General features: G+C 39.0%; 1 protein-coding gene and 1 pseudogene across 4 annotated transcripts in view; one reads left to right on the top strand and one right to left on the bottom strand.

The window, feature by feature from the left end:
• SPATS2 (spermatogenesis associated serine rich 2) overlaps positions 1–20,934 on the top strand; it is a 151,315-nt gene that overhangs the window by 62,548 nt on the left and 67,833 nt on the right. For all 4 annotated transcript variants that reach the window (XM_024736774.1, XM_024736776.1, XM_024736773.1 and 1 more), the window contains one exon: positions 12,710–12,980. In XM_024736774.1, coding sequence (XP_024592542.1) covers positions 12,956–12,980 — 25 coding nt within the window. In that variant the 5' untranslated portion in view covers positions 12,710–12,955. The remainder of the gene's footprint in view (positions 1–12,709; positions 12,981–20,934) is intronic.
• LOC112394000 (protein ripply3 pseudogene) lies at positions 3,478–11,017 on the bottom strand (annotated as a pseudogene).

The following is a 20,934-nucleotide window of genomic DNA, read 5'->3' as shown; positions in this document are numbered from 1 at the left end:
CTAGAGTGCAGGGTCAGCAGTTGTGGCGCACAGGCTTAGTTGTTCCATGGTATGTGGGATCTTCCCGGACCAGGGCTCCAACCCGTGTCCCCTGCATTGGCAGGCGGATTCTCAACCACTGTGCCACCAAGGAAGTGCCTGTATTTAAAATTTTGATAACTACTGTCTAGTTGTTTTTCATAGGTATTGTACAAATTTACATTCTCACTTAGATGTGAGGTAGCTTGTTTTCTCCATAGTCTTACTACCAGTGTGTGTAATCATTTTGGACATTTGTCAGGGTAAAAAACAGTGTTTTAGTAGTTTCAAAGTGCATAAAATAGGCTAAGTATTTTTTAATCTAAGTATAAACGTCTAGTCTTCCCTCAGTATCTGCTGAGGATTGGTTCCAAGACCCCCCACAGATACCAAAATCTGCAGATGCTCTAGTCCCTTTATATAAAATGGCATAGTATTTGCATATAACCTAAACATTTCCTCCTGTATATTTTAAATCATCTCTAGATTACTTATAATACCCAATACAATGTAAATGTTATATAAATAGTTGCTGGCTTGTGGCAAAATCAAATTTTTCTTTTTGGAACTTTTTGGATTTTTTTTCCCTTGAGTATTTTTGATTTCGGTTGGTTGAATCCGAGAATGCAGAAACTGCAGATATGGAGGACTGGACGGTACATGGTATAAGAAGTCAAATAGTGGGCTTCCCTCGTGGCGCAGTGGTTAAGGATCTGCCTGTCAATGCAGGGGACACGGGTTGGAGCCCTGGTCCGGGAAGATCCCACATGCCACGGAGCAACTAAGCCTGTGCGCCACAACTACTGAGCCTGCACTCTAGAGCTTCTGAGTCACAACTACTGAGCCCAAGTGCTGCAACTGCTGAAGCCCGCATGTCTAGAGCCCGTGCTCCACAGCAAGAGAAGCCACCGCAATGAGAAGCCCATGCACCACAACGAAGAGTAGCCCCCGCTCACTGCAACTAGAGAAAGCCTGCGCGCAGCAACGAAGACCGAACACAGCCAAAAAGAAAAATAAATAGAGGCTTCCCTGGTGGCGCAGTGGTTGAGAGTCCGCCTGCCGATGCAGGGGACATGGGTTTGTGCCCCGGTCTGGGAAGATCCCACATGCCGCGGAGCGGCTGGGCCCGTGAGCCATGGCCGCTGAGGCTGCGCGTCCAGAGCCTGTGTTCCACAACGGGAGAGGCCACAACAGTGAGAGGGCTGTGTACCACAAAAATAAATAAATAAATAAAATAAATAAATTTATTAAAAGAAAAAGAAGTCAAATAGTATCACAAAACTTATAATAATTTTTTTAAAAAAGTCTTGCTTTCTCTGCCCTCTCCCCCACGATTTCCTATTCTAGCTGTCCATGGGTAATTACGACCATTTATTCTGGTATTAAACTCCATATTTCTTCATAGCATGGCTGTACTGACTTTTTAATTTTTTTAGGGGCAGTCCTATTATTGAAGATGAGCATTTAGTTTTCTTATGTTTCCTTCCTTCCTCATCTGTCCTTCCTTTTTTCCTGGTTCTATTCATAGGTACATTTTGTAACGATCTGTATTTTCAATTTAAAATAACTACAGGTACCTTTGTGTATAGCCCAATTTACCTTTTATTTGCTAGTGTTGTCAGGTCCTTATAATGCATGCCAGTGTGAAAAGTTATATACCCCAAGACTTGAAAATTATACCCGCTATATCTTTAGAGTACTTTGGATCATTCTGATTTCCTAATTATACATCATCTAAATTTGATGGAGTTGCCATTCTAAAGCTCTAACAATACCTGAAATTATGACCTACTGCTAGTAACCCGTAGTCTTGGTAAAGTTCCCATTAGTTTTTGTTAAGTAACTTGTATAATCTATGATTCTTAACACCTTTTAGTTTTAGGAGACACATCTTGCAGTTAATATCAGCCAGTGTTTATTGACTGGTTGTCAATAAGTGTCAGGCATTCTTTTAAGTGCTACATCTGTATGAACTCATTTAAACCATATAACAGTCCTGTGAGGAAGATGCTAGCATTATTTGCATCTTATAGGTAAAGAAATGGAGACACAGAGAAGGTAAGTAGCTTGCTTGTAGTCATTTAGCTAGGAGACGGTAAAGCTGGGATGGGAACCCAGGCAGTCTGGCTTTTAAGCCCTCACTTATCCACTCACTATACTGCATCTATACTAAGGCTATATATTCAACCTCAGTGGAGCATGTGCTTTGGCTTGGATTTCCATGAGTAGTGATGGATTTATGCTAATCCATCCACATTTAACATTTTTCATCTCTTTTTCTTTTTTTTCCAAATCAGTATATTCCTGAAAATTAAGAAAAAAATTAAAATATGTAATATAAAATTTACCATCTTAGCCATTTTTAAATGTACAGGTCAGTAGTGTTAAGTATATTTACATAGTTGTTGAACAGATCTCTAGAAATTTTTTGTCTTGTAAAATGGAAAATTTCTGCAGGCATCTCTTCATTTTATTGCACTTTGCTTTATTGTACTTTGCAGATATTGCATTTTTTACAAATTGAAGCTTCGTGGCAACCCTGCATTAAGCAAATCTCTCAGTGCCATTTTTCCAGCAGCATTCCTCACTTTTGTTGTCTCTGTGTCACATTGTGAGAATTCTCCCAATATTTCAAACATTTTCATTTTTACTGTATTTGGGTTTTTTTGTCTCTCAAAATATTTATTTCAAGTAGAAACTGGGAAGACAACCAAATGTAAAATAGTTAAATAAAAAACCTTGACGAATACACTCATTTGGTCATCAAAATATAAAAAGCTGAAAATAATATTACATTAGGTACCTTGATTGAAAATAAGTAATAAGCCCAAAGCAGTCCCCAACTAAGAGTTAAAGCTTGTCTCTCTATTCATACACACAGCCCTTAGACAAGAATCATATATGTTTTTATCCAGAATGGTCCCTCCACCCAAATTCTTGTCTTTTTATTTTTGTTACTTTTATGGAAATTATTCAGTGTGTTTGTGTGTTTTTCATAAATAAATTTTTTTTTTCAGAATGCCACTAAGCCACCACATCAACCTTGGACAATATCTGAATCATTTTTACAAAAGTGGAAATAGCCAAATAAAGGGTCTCAGGTTAAGTGAGAGGCGTGGGTGAGTTATTAATCGATATGGACTAATCTGTCCTTTGATCAGCACAGTGACATTGCTGAACGTGCTTTGAAAGTTGGCCCCACCTGATAACACCCCATGTGGACACAAACCTCTTGGTCCTAGAATCCTTTCTCAAAGGTATAAATGAGGCACAAAGGTATAAGTGAGGCACAAAGTAGAAGGATGAGTAAAAGCTGAGTCTTTGCCAGAGTGGGGTGCTGGCCAGAGAAAGTCAAGTCCTTGTATACCCAGTTGAAAGGCAAAGTGTTCTCGCGAGGCTGTCCCCAAGGGCTGTCCCGCAGGGCACATGTGAGGTGGGTCTGGTGTAGGAGAGACAGACTTATTGGGATGAAGGGCACCCAGCATCCTCCGGAGAGTCAGGGTTGGGGAGCAGACCCTTACCACCAAGGCCACCACGGACTCCGGGTTGCCGTCCTGGGTTTGTCAGCCGGTCTCTGCCCTTTCCTCCTGGGCTGTCTTCCGCCTCCTGGCACTGAAGGTCAGAGGGCTGGGTTTTTCTTTCTGCTCCTTATCTGAATCTGACTCGTCACTATAGAGGTGAATGGTGGCTTGCACAGGGAAACTGGCCAGCACCTTCACCCCAGAACTCTGCAGGTACTCTTGATGCTTAGAAAGAGGTAAATAAAGTCTTACAGGTTGCTGAGACCCAAAGGCCCCCACTTCGATCCAAAGGTTTGTTGGTCCCCTCCAGGCTCGAGCTTAACAGTATTTGATAAGCTCCTCTTCCTCTTACTGTTGTCATGATGTCCCAAGCACTGTGAAGGAGCCCAAGATGGAAAGATGAGTCGGACACAGCCCCCCAGTCATGCATTTTAAATCTCGCTTCCAGTTCTGCTGGGCTCAGCATCCTGGGGGGTCAGGATCCAAGGTCTCCATGGTGTTTGGCTCTTGGCCCTTGAGGTGGCGGTGGTCCCCGGGGACCGTTCCCCGGGGCAGTGACAGACGCATCCCCGCGCCTCCCGGGCTCTGGCTGCCACCTCAGGTCTGATGGTGCCCTTCGAGCCCGCGCCCCTCCAGCAGCGCTCACTACCGGCCGCGCCTTTAACCAGTCTGGCGAGGGCGCTCACCCTACTGTATTTGTTGTGGTGATCTGTGATCAGTGATTTTTGATGTTACGACTGTAATTGTTTTGGAGCGCCACAAACCATGCCCATATGGGAGGCAGATTTAATGGATAAATGTTGTGTGTGTTTTGACTGCTCCACCAACTGGCCATTCCCCTGTCTCTCTCCCTCTCCTCAGGCCACCCTGTTCCCTGAGACACAACAGTACTGAAATTATAGGCATATTTTGTTTTATTGTGTTCTACTTTATTACACTTCGCAGATAATTGCATTTTTTTTTTTTTTTACAAATTGAAGGTTTGTGGCAATCTTACATTATCAGATGATAGTTAACATTCTTTTAGCAATAAAGTATTTTTAAATTAAGGTATGTACATTTTTTTAGACATAATACTATTGCACACTTAATAGACTACAGTATAGTGTAAACATAACTTTTATATGCACTGGGAAACCAAAAAAATTTCTGTGACTTGCTTTATTGCGATGTTCACTTTACTGTGGTGGTCTGGAACTGAACCTGGAGTATCTCCAAGGTATGCCTGTACCTATGAAATCACAATATCCCATTTCCCTCTCCCTACAGCCCCTGGCATCCACCATTCTACTTTCTGTTTCTATGAATTTCACTACTTTAGATACCTCATGTAAGTGGAATCTTACAATATTTTTCTTTTTTATGACTGAAACTTCATTTAGCATAATGTCCTCAGCATTCATTTGCATCGTGACATGTATCAAGATTTCCTTTTTAAAGGCCTTTCCTTTTTAAAGGCCAAATAATATTCCATTGTATGTATATGCCACATATTGTTTATCCAGTCATCCATCAATGGACATTTGGGTTGTTTCCACCTCTTGTCTATTACATTGATAAATAGTGCTACAGTGAACATGGACGTGCAAATATTTCTTCGACATCCTGCTTTCATTTCTTTTGGATATATACCCAGAGGTGGGATTGCTGCATCTTATGGTGGTTCTATTTTTAAATTTTGAGGAAGCTTCATATTATTTTCTGTAGTGGCTGCACCATTTTATATTCCCACCAATAGTGCACAAGAGTTCCAATTTCTCCACATCCTCAGCAACACTTATTTTCTGGGTTTTTTTTTTTTGTGTGTGTGTGTTATTGTGTTGTTGTTGGTTTTGGTAGCAGCCATCCTAATGGGTATGAGATGATATCTCATTGTGGTTTTGATTTGTGTTTCTCTAATGATGAGTGATGTTAAGCATCTTTTTTGGCCATTTGCATATCTCCTTTGGAGAATGTCTGTTCAAGTTCTTTGCCCATTTTTAAGTTGGTCATTTATTTTTCTGTTGTTAAGTTGTAGGGGTTCTTTATATCTACTGGATATTAACCTCTTATCAGTTAAATGATTTACAAATATTTTCTCCCATTCCATAGATTGCTTTTTCACTCTTGATTATTTCCGTTGATGTACAGAAGTTTTTAATTTTCACATGTTCCTGTTTGTCTATTTTTGCTTTTTTAACTGTGCTTTTGGTGCCATATTCAAGAAATCATTGCCAAATTCAATGTCATGAAGCTTTTCCTCTGTGTTTTCTTCTAGGAGTTTTAGATCTTATGTTTAGGTCTTTAATCCATTTTGAGTTGGCTTTTGTATATGGTGTAAGCGATGGGTCCAGCTTCATCCTTTTGCATGTAGATATCCAGTTTTCCAAGCATCATTTGTTGGAGAGACTATTCTTTCCCCATTGAGTGGTCTTGGTGCCTTTGTTAAAAATTATTTGACCATACATGTGACAGTTTATTTCTGGGCTCTGTATTCTATTCCATTCATCTAAATTCAGTCTTTATGCCAATACCATACTGTTTTGTTTTGTTTTTTGTTTTTGGCCGCGTTGGATCTTCATTTGCTGCATGTGGGCTTTCTCTAGTTGCGGCGAGTGGGGGCTACTCTTTGTTGCGGCGCCCAGGCTTCTCATTGTGGTGGCTTCTCTTGTTGTGGAACACAGGCTCTAGGCACGCAGGTTTCAATAGTTGTGGCCCGCAAGCTTAGTTGCTCTGAGGCATGTGGGATCTTCCCGGACCGGGGGTCGAATCCGTGTCCCCTGCATTGTCAGGCAGATTCTTAACCACTGCGCCACCAGGTTAAGTCCCCAAAGTCTACTTTAGATTAGTACTAGTTTAATTCTATAAGATAGCTTGTCTTTCCCCCTCCTTTGTGCAGTTATTGTCATATATATCGTCTATATTTGTTATAAACCCAACAGTACAGTGTTGTTATTACTGCTTTATACAATCTTGTCTTTTAAATAATTTAAGAGAATAATTTTTTTATTCTTTTTTTATTGGAGTGTAGTTGCTTTACAGTGTTGTGTTAGTTTATACTGTACAGCGAAGTGAATCAGCTATACGTGTGTGTATATATATATATATATATATATATATATGCCCTCTCTTTTGGATTTCCTTCTCATTTAGGTCACTGCAGAGCATCGAGTAGAGTTCCCTGTGCTATACAGTACGTTCTCATTACTTATCTATTTCATACCTACTATCAGTAGTCAGCCTCAATTTCCCAATTCATCCAACCCCCCGCCCCCACTTGCCTCTTGGTATCCATATGTTTGTTCTCTACGTCTGGGTCTCTATTTCTGCTTTGTAGTTAAGATCATCTATACCAGTTTTTTTCAGATTCCACATATATGTGTTAATATAAGATATTTGTTTTTCTCTTTCTGACTTCACTCTGTATGAGAGAATAAAATTTTTAAAACGCATTCTTTTATATTTACCCATATATTTACTTTTTCCAGTGCTCTTCATTTCTCTGTGTAGATTTAAGCTACCAGCTGGTGTCAGTGGATTCTCTGAGTTATTGGGGATGTCTTTATTTCACCTTCATTTCTGAAAGACAGTTTAGCTATCTGGATACAGAATTCTTGCTTGACAATATTTCCTTTCAGCATTTTGAATATGTCATCTCGCTGCCTTCTAGCCTCCCTTGTTTCTGATGAGAAGTTAGCCACTAGTTATATCTTTGCTTCCCTGTAAATGATGGGTTGTTTGTTTCTTACTACTCCCAAGATTTTCAGTTTGGGGCTTTCATCAGTTTTACTACATGTCTCGGTACGGACTTCTGTGTTTTTGTAGTTGTGGTTCATTGAGCTTCTTAATGTGTAGATTAATTTAAAAAATCAGTTTGTATTGTTTTTGGTCACTTTCTATCCTTTCTTTCCACTTCTGGAACTCCTAATTTGTGTATGTTGGTACACTTGTTCCACAGGTCTTTAAGGCTCTGTTTGTTTTTCTTTATTCTTTTCTCTCTCTTCAGATTAGATAATTTCTATTGCTCTTTCTTCAGGTTTATTTTTGTTTGTTTTTTTTTTTGTTGTTGTTGTTGCGGTACACGGGCTTCTCACTGTTGTGGCCTCTCCCGTTGCAGAGCACAGGCTCCGGATGCGCAGGCCCAGCGGCCATGGCACACGGGCCCAGCCGCTCCGTGGCACGTGGGATCCTCCCGGACCGGGGCGCGAACCCGTGTCCCCTGCACCGGCAGGTGGACTCCCAACCACTGCGCCACCAGGGAAGCCCCAGGTTTATTTTTTATTCTGCTGTAGTATTCAACTCTAGAGTTCCATTTGGCCCTTTTTTATGATTTCTGTCTTTTTGTTGAGATTTTCTATCTGTTTAAGGCATTGTTCATATAATTTTCTTTAGTCTTTTAAAGCACTTTGATGTCTGTGTTTGCTAAGTCTGGCATTGAGCCTACACAGGGATGTTTGCAATCACATGGGGTCTTTTTTCCCTTCTCAGTTTGGGTCACACTTTCTTGCATCTTTACATCCCATAAATTTTTGTTGAAACTGTGGACATTTTACATAATATGTTGTAGCAATTTTGGATTCTGATTTTTTTTCCCTTTTGAGGGTTGTTGTTGCTGTTATTATTGTTGTTTTTTAAGTAACTTGCCTGGACTCAATCTGTAGAATCTTTCTCCTTGGTGTGTGACTGCTGATATCTGCTCAGTTTTGTTTCTGTTTTTTTAATTTCTGTTTTAATTTCTAAGTTTGGCTTCCTGGAGTGACACCTGTATCTACATTGCTTAGTGGTCAGTTAATGATCGGTCAAAGATTGTGCTAAACACCTTGAGCCAGTAAGGCTTCCTCTCTCTGCTGATCATTGTGTGTGTTGGGGAAACTCCTTCAAAGTTCAGACAGTTTAAAAGTCTGCCCTAACTTTTACTTTCTGCTGGGCCCTTTTGTGTCTTTTCTGCCTGTTTATGCAGGCTCCTGGTGGACCCTTTCCAATCTCTCCAGTGCAGATGTGTAGAGCATTTATCAAGGTCCCTTAAGTTTTGTTTCCAGATTTCCTTTTTTAATTTCTGTCTAGTCTGCTGGTCCATTGCTTGCACTATGACAGCAACCTCAGGCTCGCTGAGCCCTTGGTCTTGCTTTTTCATTTGCCACCCAGAATGCACACTCTTACTGACAATGCGGATAGGCGTGGGGTTTTTCTGTGCTTTGCTTTAAATCAAGTCAGCTCTCTCTGTCAGTGAAGCTGCTGGTTTTCATGGCTTTCGCCACCTTGGTAGAACTACCTTTCCCACTGACCTCTGGGGATGGGAGTAGCTTTAGGCAATAATGCCACAGACTCTCTCTGTTCTTACCCCAAGTTCAGTAGTTTCTCATGAATAACCACAGAGAAGGTAACATTTGAGAAAAGACCTGAAGGAGGTGAGGAAGTATCCATGTAGACATCTAGGGGAAGAACATTCCTGGCAGAGGCAACACCTTAAGGGCCTTAAGGTGAGAACATATCTAAGTTATAAAAGGGACAGTAAGGAGGCCAGTGTGGCTGGTGTGGAGTACCTGAGAGGAAGAGTAGTAGGACGTGAGGTCAGAGAGATAAAGCGAGGATGGGGACAGGGTGTTAGAGCAGATAAGACCTTTTAGGCCACTCTAAGGGCTCTGGCTTTTACCTTGAATGAAATGGGGAGCTGTTGAAGGGCTTTGAACAGTGGAGCTGGGACATAATGTCTTATAATTTTAAAAGCAGCTATGTGAAATAGAAGCCAGAGAGTGGCAGAATAGAAGGCTCAGGATGCCAGTTAGGAGACTATTACAGTCTTGATCATGGCGATGCAGGTAAGAAATGATTGTGGCTTAGATAAGGGTGGTAACAAGTGGAGATGGTAAGAAGCGGTCCAGTTCTGGTGTATGCATAAGGTAGAACAGATAGGATTTCTTCTGATGGATTGGCAGTGGGGAGTGAATGATACTGGTCCCTTATTTTAAGGGAATTTTCCTGTATATTATCTGTGAATGTTTTTTCTGTTCCCTTTATTGAGTCCTATGTTTTTTAAGTTTACTATATTTATTCTAATTATCCTTAGATTGGATCATTTTTATGTTCTAATATTATCTTCTAATTGCTTTAATATCTGTTTGTTTGTGTTTTTTTTAATTCTGAAAGCCTTTCTCCACTCCGTTCATTCTGTTTTCTCTGTATCTCTTCTGTTTCTGACATCTTATTGAACCTTTAATTGTGGTGTTTTGTTTTTCAGGTTTTCTTCAGCTTTGCAGACATCTTTCTTTTCATTCTATTTATTCTTTTTCGTTCTTTCATTTATTTCTTAGCTCTTATTGTATCTAAATTCTTTTTTTTTATTTGTTTTATTTATTTAGGCTGCGTTGGGTCTTCATTGCTGTGCATGGGCTTTCTCTAGTTGTGGTGAGTGGGGACTACTCTTCCTTGCGGTGTGAGGGCTTCTCATTGCGGTGGTTTCTCTTGTTGTGGAGCACAGGCTGTAGGCATGCGGGCTTCAGCAGCTGTGGCGTGAGGGCTCAGTAGTTGTGGCTCACGGGCTCTAGAGTGCAGGCTCAGTAGTTGTGACACATGAACTTAGTTGCTCCGTGGCATGTGGGATCTTGCCGGACCAGGGCTCAAACCCACGTCCCCAGCATTGCTATGTGGGGTCTTCCCGAACCGGGGCACAAACCCGCATCCCCTGCATCGGCAGGTGGACTCTCAACCACTGTACCACCAGGGAAGCCCAAAGCCCTCTACATTCTTATTTGAAGTATTCAAATAAGTATTCAAGGGAGAATCTGCTTTTGGTTTTGTGGGATTAGATTGTTTTCCAGGTTGGGTTCTTCATCTGCGTAGTAATTTTTTCTCTCTCATTGTCTTTCTCTTTTGTTATTGGAGATTTGATAGTTGCTGTGTCATTTTTATTGATCTTCTTTATATTTTATGTGGAACAGTTCCGTTTATACCTTTTATTTGAGAGAGATCGTTGAAATATCCTTGATATGTTTCCCACCTAATTTGAGACCTATCCCCACCCAATCTTGCTTATCAACTATGGTTAGTGGTTCATTGTTGCTTTCATCCTCTTTTCAAGCTAAGGGCATGAAGGTAGAGAAGAGCTTGCCATTGAAGAGTTTAATCATTTTTGGTGATTTGAATTCTGTTCTTTTTTCTAAAGTCTCATAAAATGTTTTCTATCAGGCCTACTTTATCCAGTGGTAAATTCCATGTATTAACATAAGCTTTGGCAGATTCTCCTCCCAATGTGGCTTAATGCCCTGGAAGATGGCAAGCCCCAGAGGTTCGGCCTCCTTTTCCTGAGGTCCCATAGTGGTTTATACAGTTTTGTTTTCTTTTTCCACACTTTGCAGCTTGTGGGATCTCAGTTCCCCGATCAATGATCGAACCTGGGCCCATGGCAGTGAAAGCGCGGAGTCCTAACCACTGGACCACCAGGGAATTCCCTAAGAGGCTCTTACTCCTGATGGATTTTTTTTTTTTTTAAACTTACCCATGACTATCCCTTTCATTCTCCTCCTTCCACATTGGAAAGTATTTCATATAAGGTCACTCTCATTTCCTTCTTGGGTTGCATTTTTTAAAATGTTTATCCTGTCAGGTGTCCAGGTATAAGAGTTCTGTGATCCTCCTCATGCTTTCTTTACCCAGAAATCTTGGACATGTATTTTTATTTATTTATTTATTATTTGGCTGCGTTGGGTCTTCGTTGCTGCACACAGGCTTTCTCTAGTTGCAGCAAGCAGGGGCTACTCTTAGTTGTGGTGCGTGGGCTTCTCACTGTGGTGGCTTCTCTTGTTGTGGAGCATGGGCCCTAGGCACATGGGCTTCAGTAGTTGGGGCACACGGGCTCAGTAGTTGTGGTTCGTGGGCTCTAGAGCGCAGGCTCCGTAGTTGTGGCGCGTGGACTTAGTTGCTCCGTGGCATGTGGGAGCTTCGCAGACCAGGGCTCAAACCCGTGTCCCCTTCATTGGCAGGCGGATTCTTAACCACTGCGCTTCCAGGGAAGTCCCTGGACATGTATTTTTTAAATGTTCAGTAATATGGAAAAAAAAGCATTTGTATCTTTGCAACTTATAAAAGCTTTCTGTAGTATTGACTAATCCAAATTTTGATGTTTCAGTTTTCCTTATCAAATTAAATTCCCCTTATCCTCTCCCCTCCCCACTCACCCCCTCCCCACCCCAAGTGTCTTGCAACTATACGTGAGCTGGGAAACTTGAGGAGCGGTTAGATAAAGGAAATTCTAGAAGAAGAGAAAAGACCCTTGATTTGGACAGGAAGAGCAGGTGGTAAGAGAGATCTTAGGGAATGATAAGAAGTAATTACTTTAGTCTGTGAGGCAGAGATGGGGATAAGATTTTTTTAATATCTTTATTGGAGTATAATTGCTTTACAATGTTGTGTTAGTTTCTGCTGTACAACGAAGTGAGTCAGCCATAAGTATACATATATCCCCATGTCCCCTCCCTCTTGCGTCTCCCTCCCACCCTCCCTGTCCCACCCCTCTAGGTGGTCACAGAGCATCGAGCTGATCTCCCTGTGCTATGCGGCTGCTTCCCACTAGCTATCTATTTTACATTTGGTAGTGTGTATATGTCAGTGCTACTCTTGCACTTTGTCCCAGCTTCCCCTTCCCCCCTCCACGTCCTCAAGTCCATTCTCTACATCTGCGTCTTTATTCCTGCCCTGCCACTAGGTTCATCAGTACCATTTTTTTAGACTCAAAATATGTGTATTAGCATACGGTATTTGTTTTCTCTTTCTGACTTACTTCACTCTGTATGACAGACTCTAGGTCCATCCACCTGTTACGTTCCTTTTTATGGACACTTAGGTTGGGGATAAGATTTTGAGTTAGATACAAGCTAAGAAGAATAAGAAAACATGCTTTCTGAACTAAGAAGTTGGTTTGATTCTAAGATTAATGTTTCTTAAAGAGCAAAATATTGCTTTTTTTTAAAGGTTTACAGTGATTTCTTATTTTTTTTTAATTGAAGTATAGTTGATTTAAAATTTTGTGTTAATTAAAATATTGCTTTTTATAACTATATTCTTTCTAGAGTACTTTCTTTTAGTAACTAGTTTCATTTAGAAAAAGTATAAAATAAAGTCTGTGGATATCTCTTAGAAATTTTGTACAGCTGTTACTGTAATAGTGAATATGTGTTTGTGTGTTTTCCCCCCAGAATCTCCCTGGAAAAAGAGACATGAATGTCTGCAATGATATTTCCTGACAAGAAGTTGATACGAGAGAAGAAAAGGAGATCGACAGCTAGTGAACAGAATTTTGAATAATCAGGATTTTTATATTTATCACCTCCAACTACAGCCTTCTGTTGCCTGTTTTTAAATCAGAGATCACTACAATCAGAACCAAGACAAGGCAAAAGGATACTTTTCTTCTGTATTTTTTGAGATTAAAAAAACCTGAAATGTCTAGGAAGCAAAACCAGAAGGGTAAGATTCCATGTGGGCATAAATTGTTAAAAGCATAGTTGTGGAGTAATGATCACCATTTCTATCTGTACATAGTTTTGAGTGATGTCATGCTTTTCCTCACCTAGTGCAACACTACTGATAGTTATAACTTATCTTTCTGTCATGACTGCACAATTAATTTTAGAAGAGTATGGAACATTCACAGCTTTATCTGTTGTGCCTTTAACTACCTAAGGATTTGTGGATATTAGATTATAGCTTTTTGTGTTACTAGTTTGTGAATTAATTCATATAACAATGCTTTTCTACTCTTATAAACTTATTAATATACTTTTAGGAAAGCCAAATGCATCTTGAAAGTGCACTTTTTGGAGAGTGAACATATGTTATAAGGGGTAGGAGATAACTTACTACAGGATATTCTATATCCTGTGAGTTGATGTTTCTTCGGAGGCAGGAAATGAAGCAAGAGTAAATGCTTCTAGTCATCGATTCCTTCTTTAGCTTTCCTTCTGGGATTATGACTCTAGCTTTTTGTATAAAGTAAAATATAAGTTGCAAAGAGTCAAGAAATATCAAGAGTACTTATTAAGGAGGAAGGGACAACAAAGACGATGAAGTCAATTTTTCAGCTTTCCAAGAATAGCTGCAAAAATGTAAAGGGACAAATAGCACTAGAACTGTCACACATAACTGGAATATGTTTGTTAAAAGAATGACCATAGCTATCCTGGGTTTTTTTCCCCTCAATTTAATTTTCGATTTAAAGTTAATGTTCTTTAATTCAAAACAAAGCTGTAGACCCAGGTCTCACGTGTTAAATATGAAGGAAATGCTTAAAAAAAATTTTTTTTAATGGAGTATAGTTTATTTACAATGTTGTATTAGTGTCAAGTGTACAGCAAAGTGATTCAGGTATATACAGACACACACATGCATACCTACTATTCTTTTCCATTAGGTCATTATAAGATATTGAGTATAGTTCCCTGTGCTATAACTAGGTCCTGTTGTTTACCTGTTTTATAGGTATAGTAGTGTGTATCTGTTAATCCCAAACTCCTAATTTATCTCTCCCCACCACTATCCCCTTTGGTAACCATAAGTTAGTTTTCTACGTATGGGAGTCTATTTCTGTTTTGTAAATAAGTTCATTGTATCAGTTTTTTAGATTCTACATATAAGTGATATCATATGCTATTTGTCTTTCTCTGACTTACTTCACTTAGTATGATAATCTCTAGGTCCATCCACGTTGCTGCAAATGACATTATTTCATTCTTATTTTTATGGCTGAGTAGTATTCCATTGTGTGTGTGTGTGTATCACATCTTTTTTATCCATTCATCTGTTGATGGACATTTAGGTTGAAGGAAATGCTTTTAAACTTAATTTTGACTGGCCAAATCAAAAATCTCATTATAAGAAAACAATATACTACAGCTGCTTGTGGTTTTGAAAGCTGTATTTTCATTGTATAGAAAACCTGTATAAGGAACATCTGAGATCTAAGGAATGGTTAGATTACTAAAGAAGCTGAATTCTTCTGTGGAGTGAGATTTATCAACTGAAAAGTTTTAAAAATTTAATCTAAAAAGTTTAACATTTAATTTTTCCTTAAAAAGTTGACTTCAGATTGCTTTGACCTTTTAAAAACTATAGAGTCTTTGTTTATTTCATGCCTGTGTTGTTCCAGAGCTATAAAAGAGTATCATTGCTTTCTATAACTGCTATCCAGTTGCTGTAAAATAAATATAAATTTTAGATCACATCATAGGCATTAAGTGCTAACAAATTTCGATTGAACGTAGCCTAGATTTACACTTAGTTGAAACGAAAGAAAGCTTATATGTTGTTAGGACTCTCTCTGAAACAAATATATACATATATATAACTGATATTTGAACCCCCCAAAATACAAAATACTTATAAAATTCTATCTCATTTAATTCATTTATATATTTAAAATTTCATAGTTTTGGGCTTTATTAGCCCAAATAATTATACTCACTTTATCAACTTAGTTAAAATACATTAAAAAGATAGATACTATGGTAGTTTCTGTTCTCTAGTGACAACTCATTTACTAAGTGTCATTTTGTAATGAGTTATGTTTTTATTCCACAGTAGACCATGTTTCCATATTTTCCTATATCAGTAATACTGGTAAATTTCTTATTTAGTGAAACATTTAGTGGAGTTAAACTTGTATGGCTTAAATTAAGGTCAATTTCAGCTGCAGCCATTGATTGCTCCAAGCCTTTTAGCCAACACCTAGCAGAAGTCAGATCAGTGCTTCTCAAAGTATGATCTGTGAACTAGAGAAATATTTTTAAATGGAGACTGTTTAGAAACTTTTATTTTTTTGATGTTGACCATTTTTAAAGTCTTTATTGAATTTATTACAATATTGCTTCTGTTTTATGTTTTGTTTTTTTGGCCGCGAGGCATGTGGGATCTTAGCTCCCCAACCAGGGATTGAACCAGCACCCCCTGTATTGGAAGGTGAAGTCCCAACCCCTGGATCCCCAGGGAAGTCCCTAGAAACTCATTTATAGTGATTTGACAGTGCTGTAACATCCAAACCCTTTCAAAACAGTTTTATTGAGGTATAATTTAAATACTATAAAATTCATCAATTATAAATGGACAATGTTATTATTTTTAGTAAAAAAAAAAATTTTTGGCCTTGCCCTGAGGCTTACAGGATCTTAGTTCCCCGACCAGGGATTGAACCTAAGCCCTCGGCAGTGAAAGCACTGAGTCCTAACCACTGGACTGCCAGGGAATATCCTGTTTTTAGTAAATTTATGCAGTTGTGCAACCATCACCACAATCCTATTTTAAAACACCTTCCTCACCCCCAAAAGTTTACTCTTACCTGTTCACAATCAATTCCTGCTTTCAACCCCAGGCAAACACTGATCTACTTTCTGTGTCTTTAGTTTTGCCTTTTCTAGAGATTTCATATAAACAGATTAATACAGTATGGTTTTGTGTCTGGTTTCTTTCATTTAGTGCAATGTTTTTGAGGTTCCTTAATGTTTTTTAATGTATCAGTAGCTTGCCCCTTTTTACTGCTGAGTAGCATTAAGGTATAAAAAGGAAAAACCTGTTTCTTTTTACACTCTGCTACTCATGATGTTTGTGTGACCAGGAGTGTGGATGTTCTTCCCACATTGACCAATTCTCTGATACCAGCTGGATGTCCCTACAATCCAATTCAATTCTGACACTGTCTACTTGGAGTTAGCGTTAGATCCCACAGGTTAAGGGCTCAGTCCCTCAAGACTGCTCCCACTTCAGACACCAATCTTGAGTAGTGGATTCCCAAGTTATCCACCCCTCTGTCCAACTTGGCTACAAACGGGTGGTTTCCACGACCCCCTTCTCAGGTTCAGTAATTTGCTATAATGCTCACAGAACTCGGGGAAACACTTACTACTTTTACTGGTTTATATACATAGAAGAGAATGTGATAAAGAATACAGATGAACAGCCAGATGAAGAGGTATATAGGATGAGGTCTGGAAGGGTGCCCAGTATAGGAGCTTCTGTCTCCATGAAGTTTAGGTGTACTACCCTCCTAGCACATGGATGGGTTCACTAACCTGCAAGCTCTCTGAACCCCATACTTCAGAGATTTTTTTCAAGGTTTTACCACATAAATGTGATTGAGTATTATTAACTCATCTCTAACTCCTCTCTTTTCCCTTACCCAGCGGATGGGTGTGGGGCTGAAAGTTCCAAGCCTTAATTATGGCTTGATCTTTCTGGTGACCATGCCCCCATCCTGAAGCTGTCCAGGAACCCACCAAGTTGCTTCCTTAGAACTCCTATCACCCAGGAAATTTCAAGGCATTTGTGATCTCTTAGGAACTGGAGTCAAATACCAAATACTAGAACAAAACATGCTCCTAGCACCTTTACAGCTTAGGGAGTTACCAAGGTTTTAGGAGTACTTAGCCAGGAACTGGGGATGAAGACCAAAATATTTATTTCTTATTATACTACAGTATCACAGGTTGTATCACATTTTGTTTATCCATTTACCAGTTGATTATTCATTTGGATTATTTCCAGTCTTGACTATTACGAATAATTATAAATTATGAACATTTGCTTACAAGTCTTTGTGTGGACATATGTTTTTGTTTCTCTTGGAGAAATACCTAGGAGCAGAACTGGCTAATTTTCAAAGAAATTGCCATGCCAGACTGTTTTCCAAAGTGGCTGACCATTTTATAATGCCACCAGCAATAAATGTTGGTTTTGGATGCTTCATATCCTTGCCAACACTTGGTATGGTGTCTTTTTTATTATAGCTCTTTTACTGGGTGTGTACTGATATTTCATTGTGGTTTTGATTTGTACTTCCTTAATGACTGATAATGTTGACTGTTTCTTCATGTGATTATTAGCCATTTGTATATCTTTTTGGGTGAAATGTCTATTTAAATTCTTTATTCATTTTTACAAATTGGGTTGTAGGTCTTCTTCCCCCCCCACAATTTTTTTTTAATTGAGGTATAGTTGATTTATAATATTATATAAATTTCAGGTGTACAACATAGTGATTCGCAATTTTTAAAGGTTATACTCCATTTATAGTTGTAAGAATTTTTTATTCTGAATACAAGTCCATTATCAGGTACATGATTTGCAAATATATTTATATATTTTCCCAGTCTGTGATTTGTTTTTTATTTTCTTAATGGTGTCTTCCCACCGCTCCCCCCGCTGCCACGTGGCATGTGGGATCTTAGTTCGCCAACGAGGGATTGAACCCGGTCCCTTGGCAGTGAAAGCACAGCGTTCTAACTACTGGACCGCCAGGGAATTCCCCATGGTGTCTTTTTAAAAGTGAAAGTTTTTAATTTTGATAAAACCCAGTTTATCTTTTCTTAAAGTATAGTATAATAGGTAAGGTGTAGAGTAAATCCTCCAACCTTTTTTCCCCCAAAGCTTTATTGGCTATCCTGGTTTCTTTATGTTTCCTTAGAAATTTAGAATCAGCTTGTCAATTCATACAAAAATATCTGCGTGGAATCTGATAGAGGTTGCATTAATCAATAGATCAATTTGTGGAGAATTGTTATCTTAACAATAGTGAGTCTTTCAATTCATGAATGTAGCGTATCTCTACATTTATTTAGATCTTACTTTCTCTCCGTAATGTTTTATAGATTTAGGCGAACAGACCTTGCAGTTCCTTTGTTGAGTTTATTCCTAAGTAATTTAATCTCTTTTTTATTTTTTATTTTGGTTGCACCAGGTCTTAGTTGCAGCAGGTAGGCTCCTTAGTTGCAGCTCACTGGCTCCTTAGTTGTGGCACACGAACTCTTAGTTGAGGCATGCATATGGGATCTAGTTCCCTGACCAGGGCTTGAACCCGCGTCCCCTGAATTGGAAGTCGGATTCTTAAACACTGCGCCACCAGGGAAGTCCCAGTAATTTATTCTTTTTGATGCTGTTGTGAGTGAGACATTTGATTTTTGTTGTTGTTAAACTCACTTATTAGTTCAAGTAGTTTTTAGTTGATAACTTAGATTTTCAATATATAATACTGTGTCCTCTGTGAATAAAGTTCGTTTTCCTCCTCTCTTCCATTCTAGATGACTGTAATTTCTTTTTTCTTGCCTTTTGCATGGGCTTGAACTTGCAGTATATTGTTGCAAAGAAGTGTGAGGGCAGGCATCTTTGCCTTGTTCTCACTCTTGAGGAGAAGCATTTAGTCTTTTACCATTAAGTATGATGTTACCTGTAAGTTTTTCCTAGATGCCCTTTATCAGTTTGAAGAAGTTCCTCTCTCTTCTTATCTTGCACCTTGCTGAGTTTTTACATGAATGGGTATTGGGATTTTGTCAGATGTTTTTATGCATCTGTTTCAGTGGTTCTCAAACAGGGATGATTTTGCCGCCTAGGGGATATTTGACAATGTCTGGAGACATTTTTAGTGGTCACAGCTTGGGGCTAGGGTTCTATTGGCATCTAGTGGATTTAGGTCCAGGATGCTGTAAACATTCTGCACTACACAGGACAGCTCCGCACAACAAAGATGTGCTTGGCTTTATTTAAAGTGTCAATACTGCTGAAGTTGAGAAACTCTGATCTATTGTTATGATCATGTGTTTTTGTCCTTTATTTATATAGAGCATTATATTAATTAATTTTCATATGTTAAACCAATTCTGCATTCCTGGTATGAATCCCACTTGGTCATAGTATGTATCTTTTTTTATGTTACTGGTTTCTGTTTGTCATAGATTTCTACACCTGTATTCATGAGAGATATCGGTCTGTAGTTTTCCATTCTTGTGATGTGTTTGTCTAGTATATGATTCGTTCTGGAGAATATGCCATGTGTGCTTTAAAAGAATGTGTATTGATTTGTTGTTGGGTGGAGTATTCTATCTATGTCAGTTAGGTTGGGTGATCCTGGTGTTCAAATCATCTATATCCTTACTAATTTTCTGTTTACTTGTTCTGTCATTTACTAAGAGAAAAGTATAGAAATCTTCAGCTGTAATTGTTGAATTGTTCCTTTCTACTCTGTCAGTTTTTTTGTTTGTTTGTTTTTGTTTTTTGCAGTACGCGGGCCTCTCACTGTTGTGGCCTCTCCCGTTGCGGAGCACAGGCTCCTGACGCGCAGGCTCAGTGGCCATGGCTCACGGGCCTAGCCGCTCCGCGGCATGTGGGATCTTCCCAGACCAGGGCACGAACCCGTATCCCCTGCATCAGCAGGCAGACTCTCAACCACTGCGCCACCAGGGAAACCGTATTCTGTCAGTTTTTAATTCACATATTTTAGGACTCTGTTATTAAGTGTATATAGATTAATAATTGTTATATTCTGCTGATGTATTGATTTTCTTATCATTACAAAATGTTCTTTTTATCTCTAGTAATATATTTAGTTTTTCTGCTAGTAATATAGCCGTTCCAGCTCTCTTACAGTTACTGTTTGCAGGGAATATATTTTTCATCCTTTTACTTTCAATCTGTTTGTGTCTTGGAGTCTAAGGGGTGTCTCTTGTAGGCACCATATAGTTAGATCTTGCTTTTTATCTAGTCTAACAACTCTACCTTTTGATTATTTAGTCCTTCACATTGAAAGTATTTATCACTATGATTGGGTTTATGCCTGCCATCTGTTGTTTTCTATATGTCTCATTTTTATTCCTTTGTTACTCCTTTATTTCCTTCTTTTGTGTTAAACATATTTTTTAGTGGTTTTTTTGTTTGTTTGTTTGGCTGCGTTGGGTCTTCGTTGCTGCACGCAGGCTTTCTCTAGTTGCGGCAAGCAGGGGCTACTCTTCGTTGTGGTGCGCAGGCTTCTCATTGAAGAGGCTTCTCTTGTTGTGGAGCGTGGGCTGTAGCTGCGCGGGTTTCAGTAGTTGTGAACAGGCTCAGTAGCTGTGGCGCACGGGCTTAGTTGCTCTGCGGCGTGTGGGTTCTTCCCGGAGCAGGGATTGAACCTGTGTCCCTTGCATTGGCAGGCAGATTCTTAACCACTGTACCACCAGGGAAGTCCCTCCTCTGATTTTTTTAAAGCTATTTTAAAAATAGTTATTTTATTAGTGATTGCTCTAGGTTGCAATATGCACCTTTAACTTACCACAAGCTACTTCAAGCTAATACTGACTTAATTCTGGTAAAATACAGTAAATTTGTTCTAGTATAGCCTCATTGCCTCTCCTCCTGTTTTGTTTTGTTTTATTCTTCTTTTTACAGGGTAATTTTATTTTATTTTGTTTTAAATTTTTATTGGAGTATAGTTGATTTACAGTGTTAGTTTCAGGTATACAGCAAAGTGAATCAGTTATACATATGCACTCTTTTTTTTTTAAGAGATGTTACTCTTAATCTGAAAATAGTACTTCAAGACCAGTAAGAAGTACATGAATCATCTATTAAAAACATGGATAATATATTTTAAAAAGCAGTTCTCAGAAGATGAAAAGCAAATCAT

This window comes from Neophocaena asiaeorientalis, unplaced genomic scaffold, assembly GCF_003031525.2.
Source record: "Neophocaena asiaeorientalis asiaeorientalis breed wild unplaced genomic scaffold, Neophocaena_asiaeorientalis_V1.1 scaffold134, whole genome shotgun sequence".
NCBI lineage: Eukaryota > Metazoa > Chordata > Mammalia > Artiodactyla > Phocoenidae > Neophocaena > Neophocaena asiaeorientalis.
Note: the sequence above shows the minus strand (reverse complement) of the source record. Positions and strands in the feature narration are given on the sequence as shown.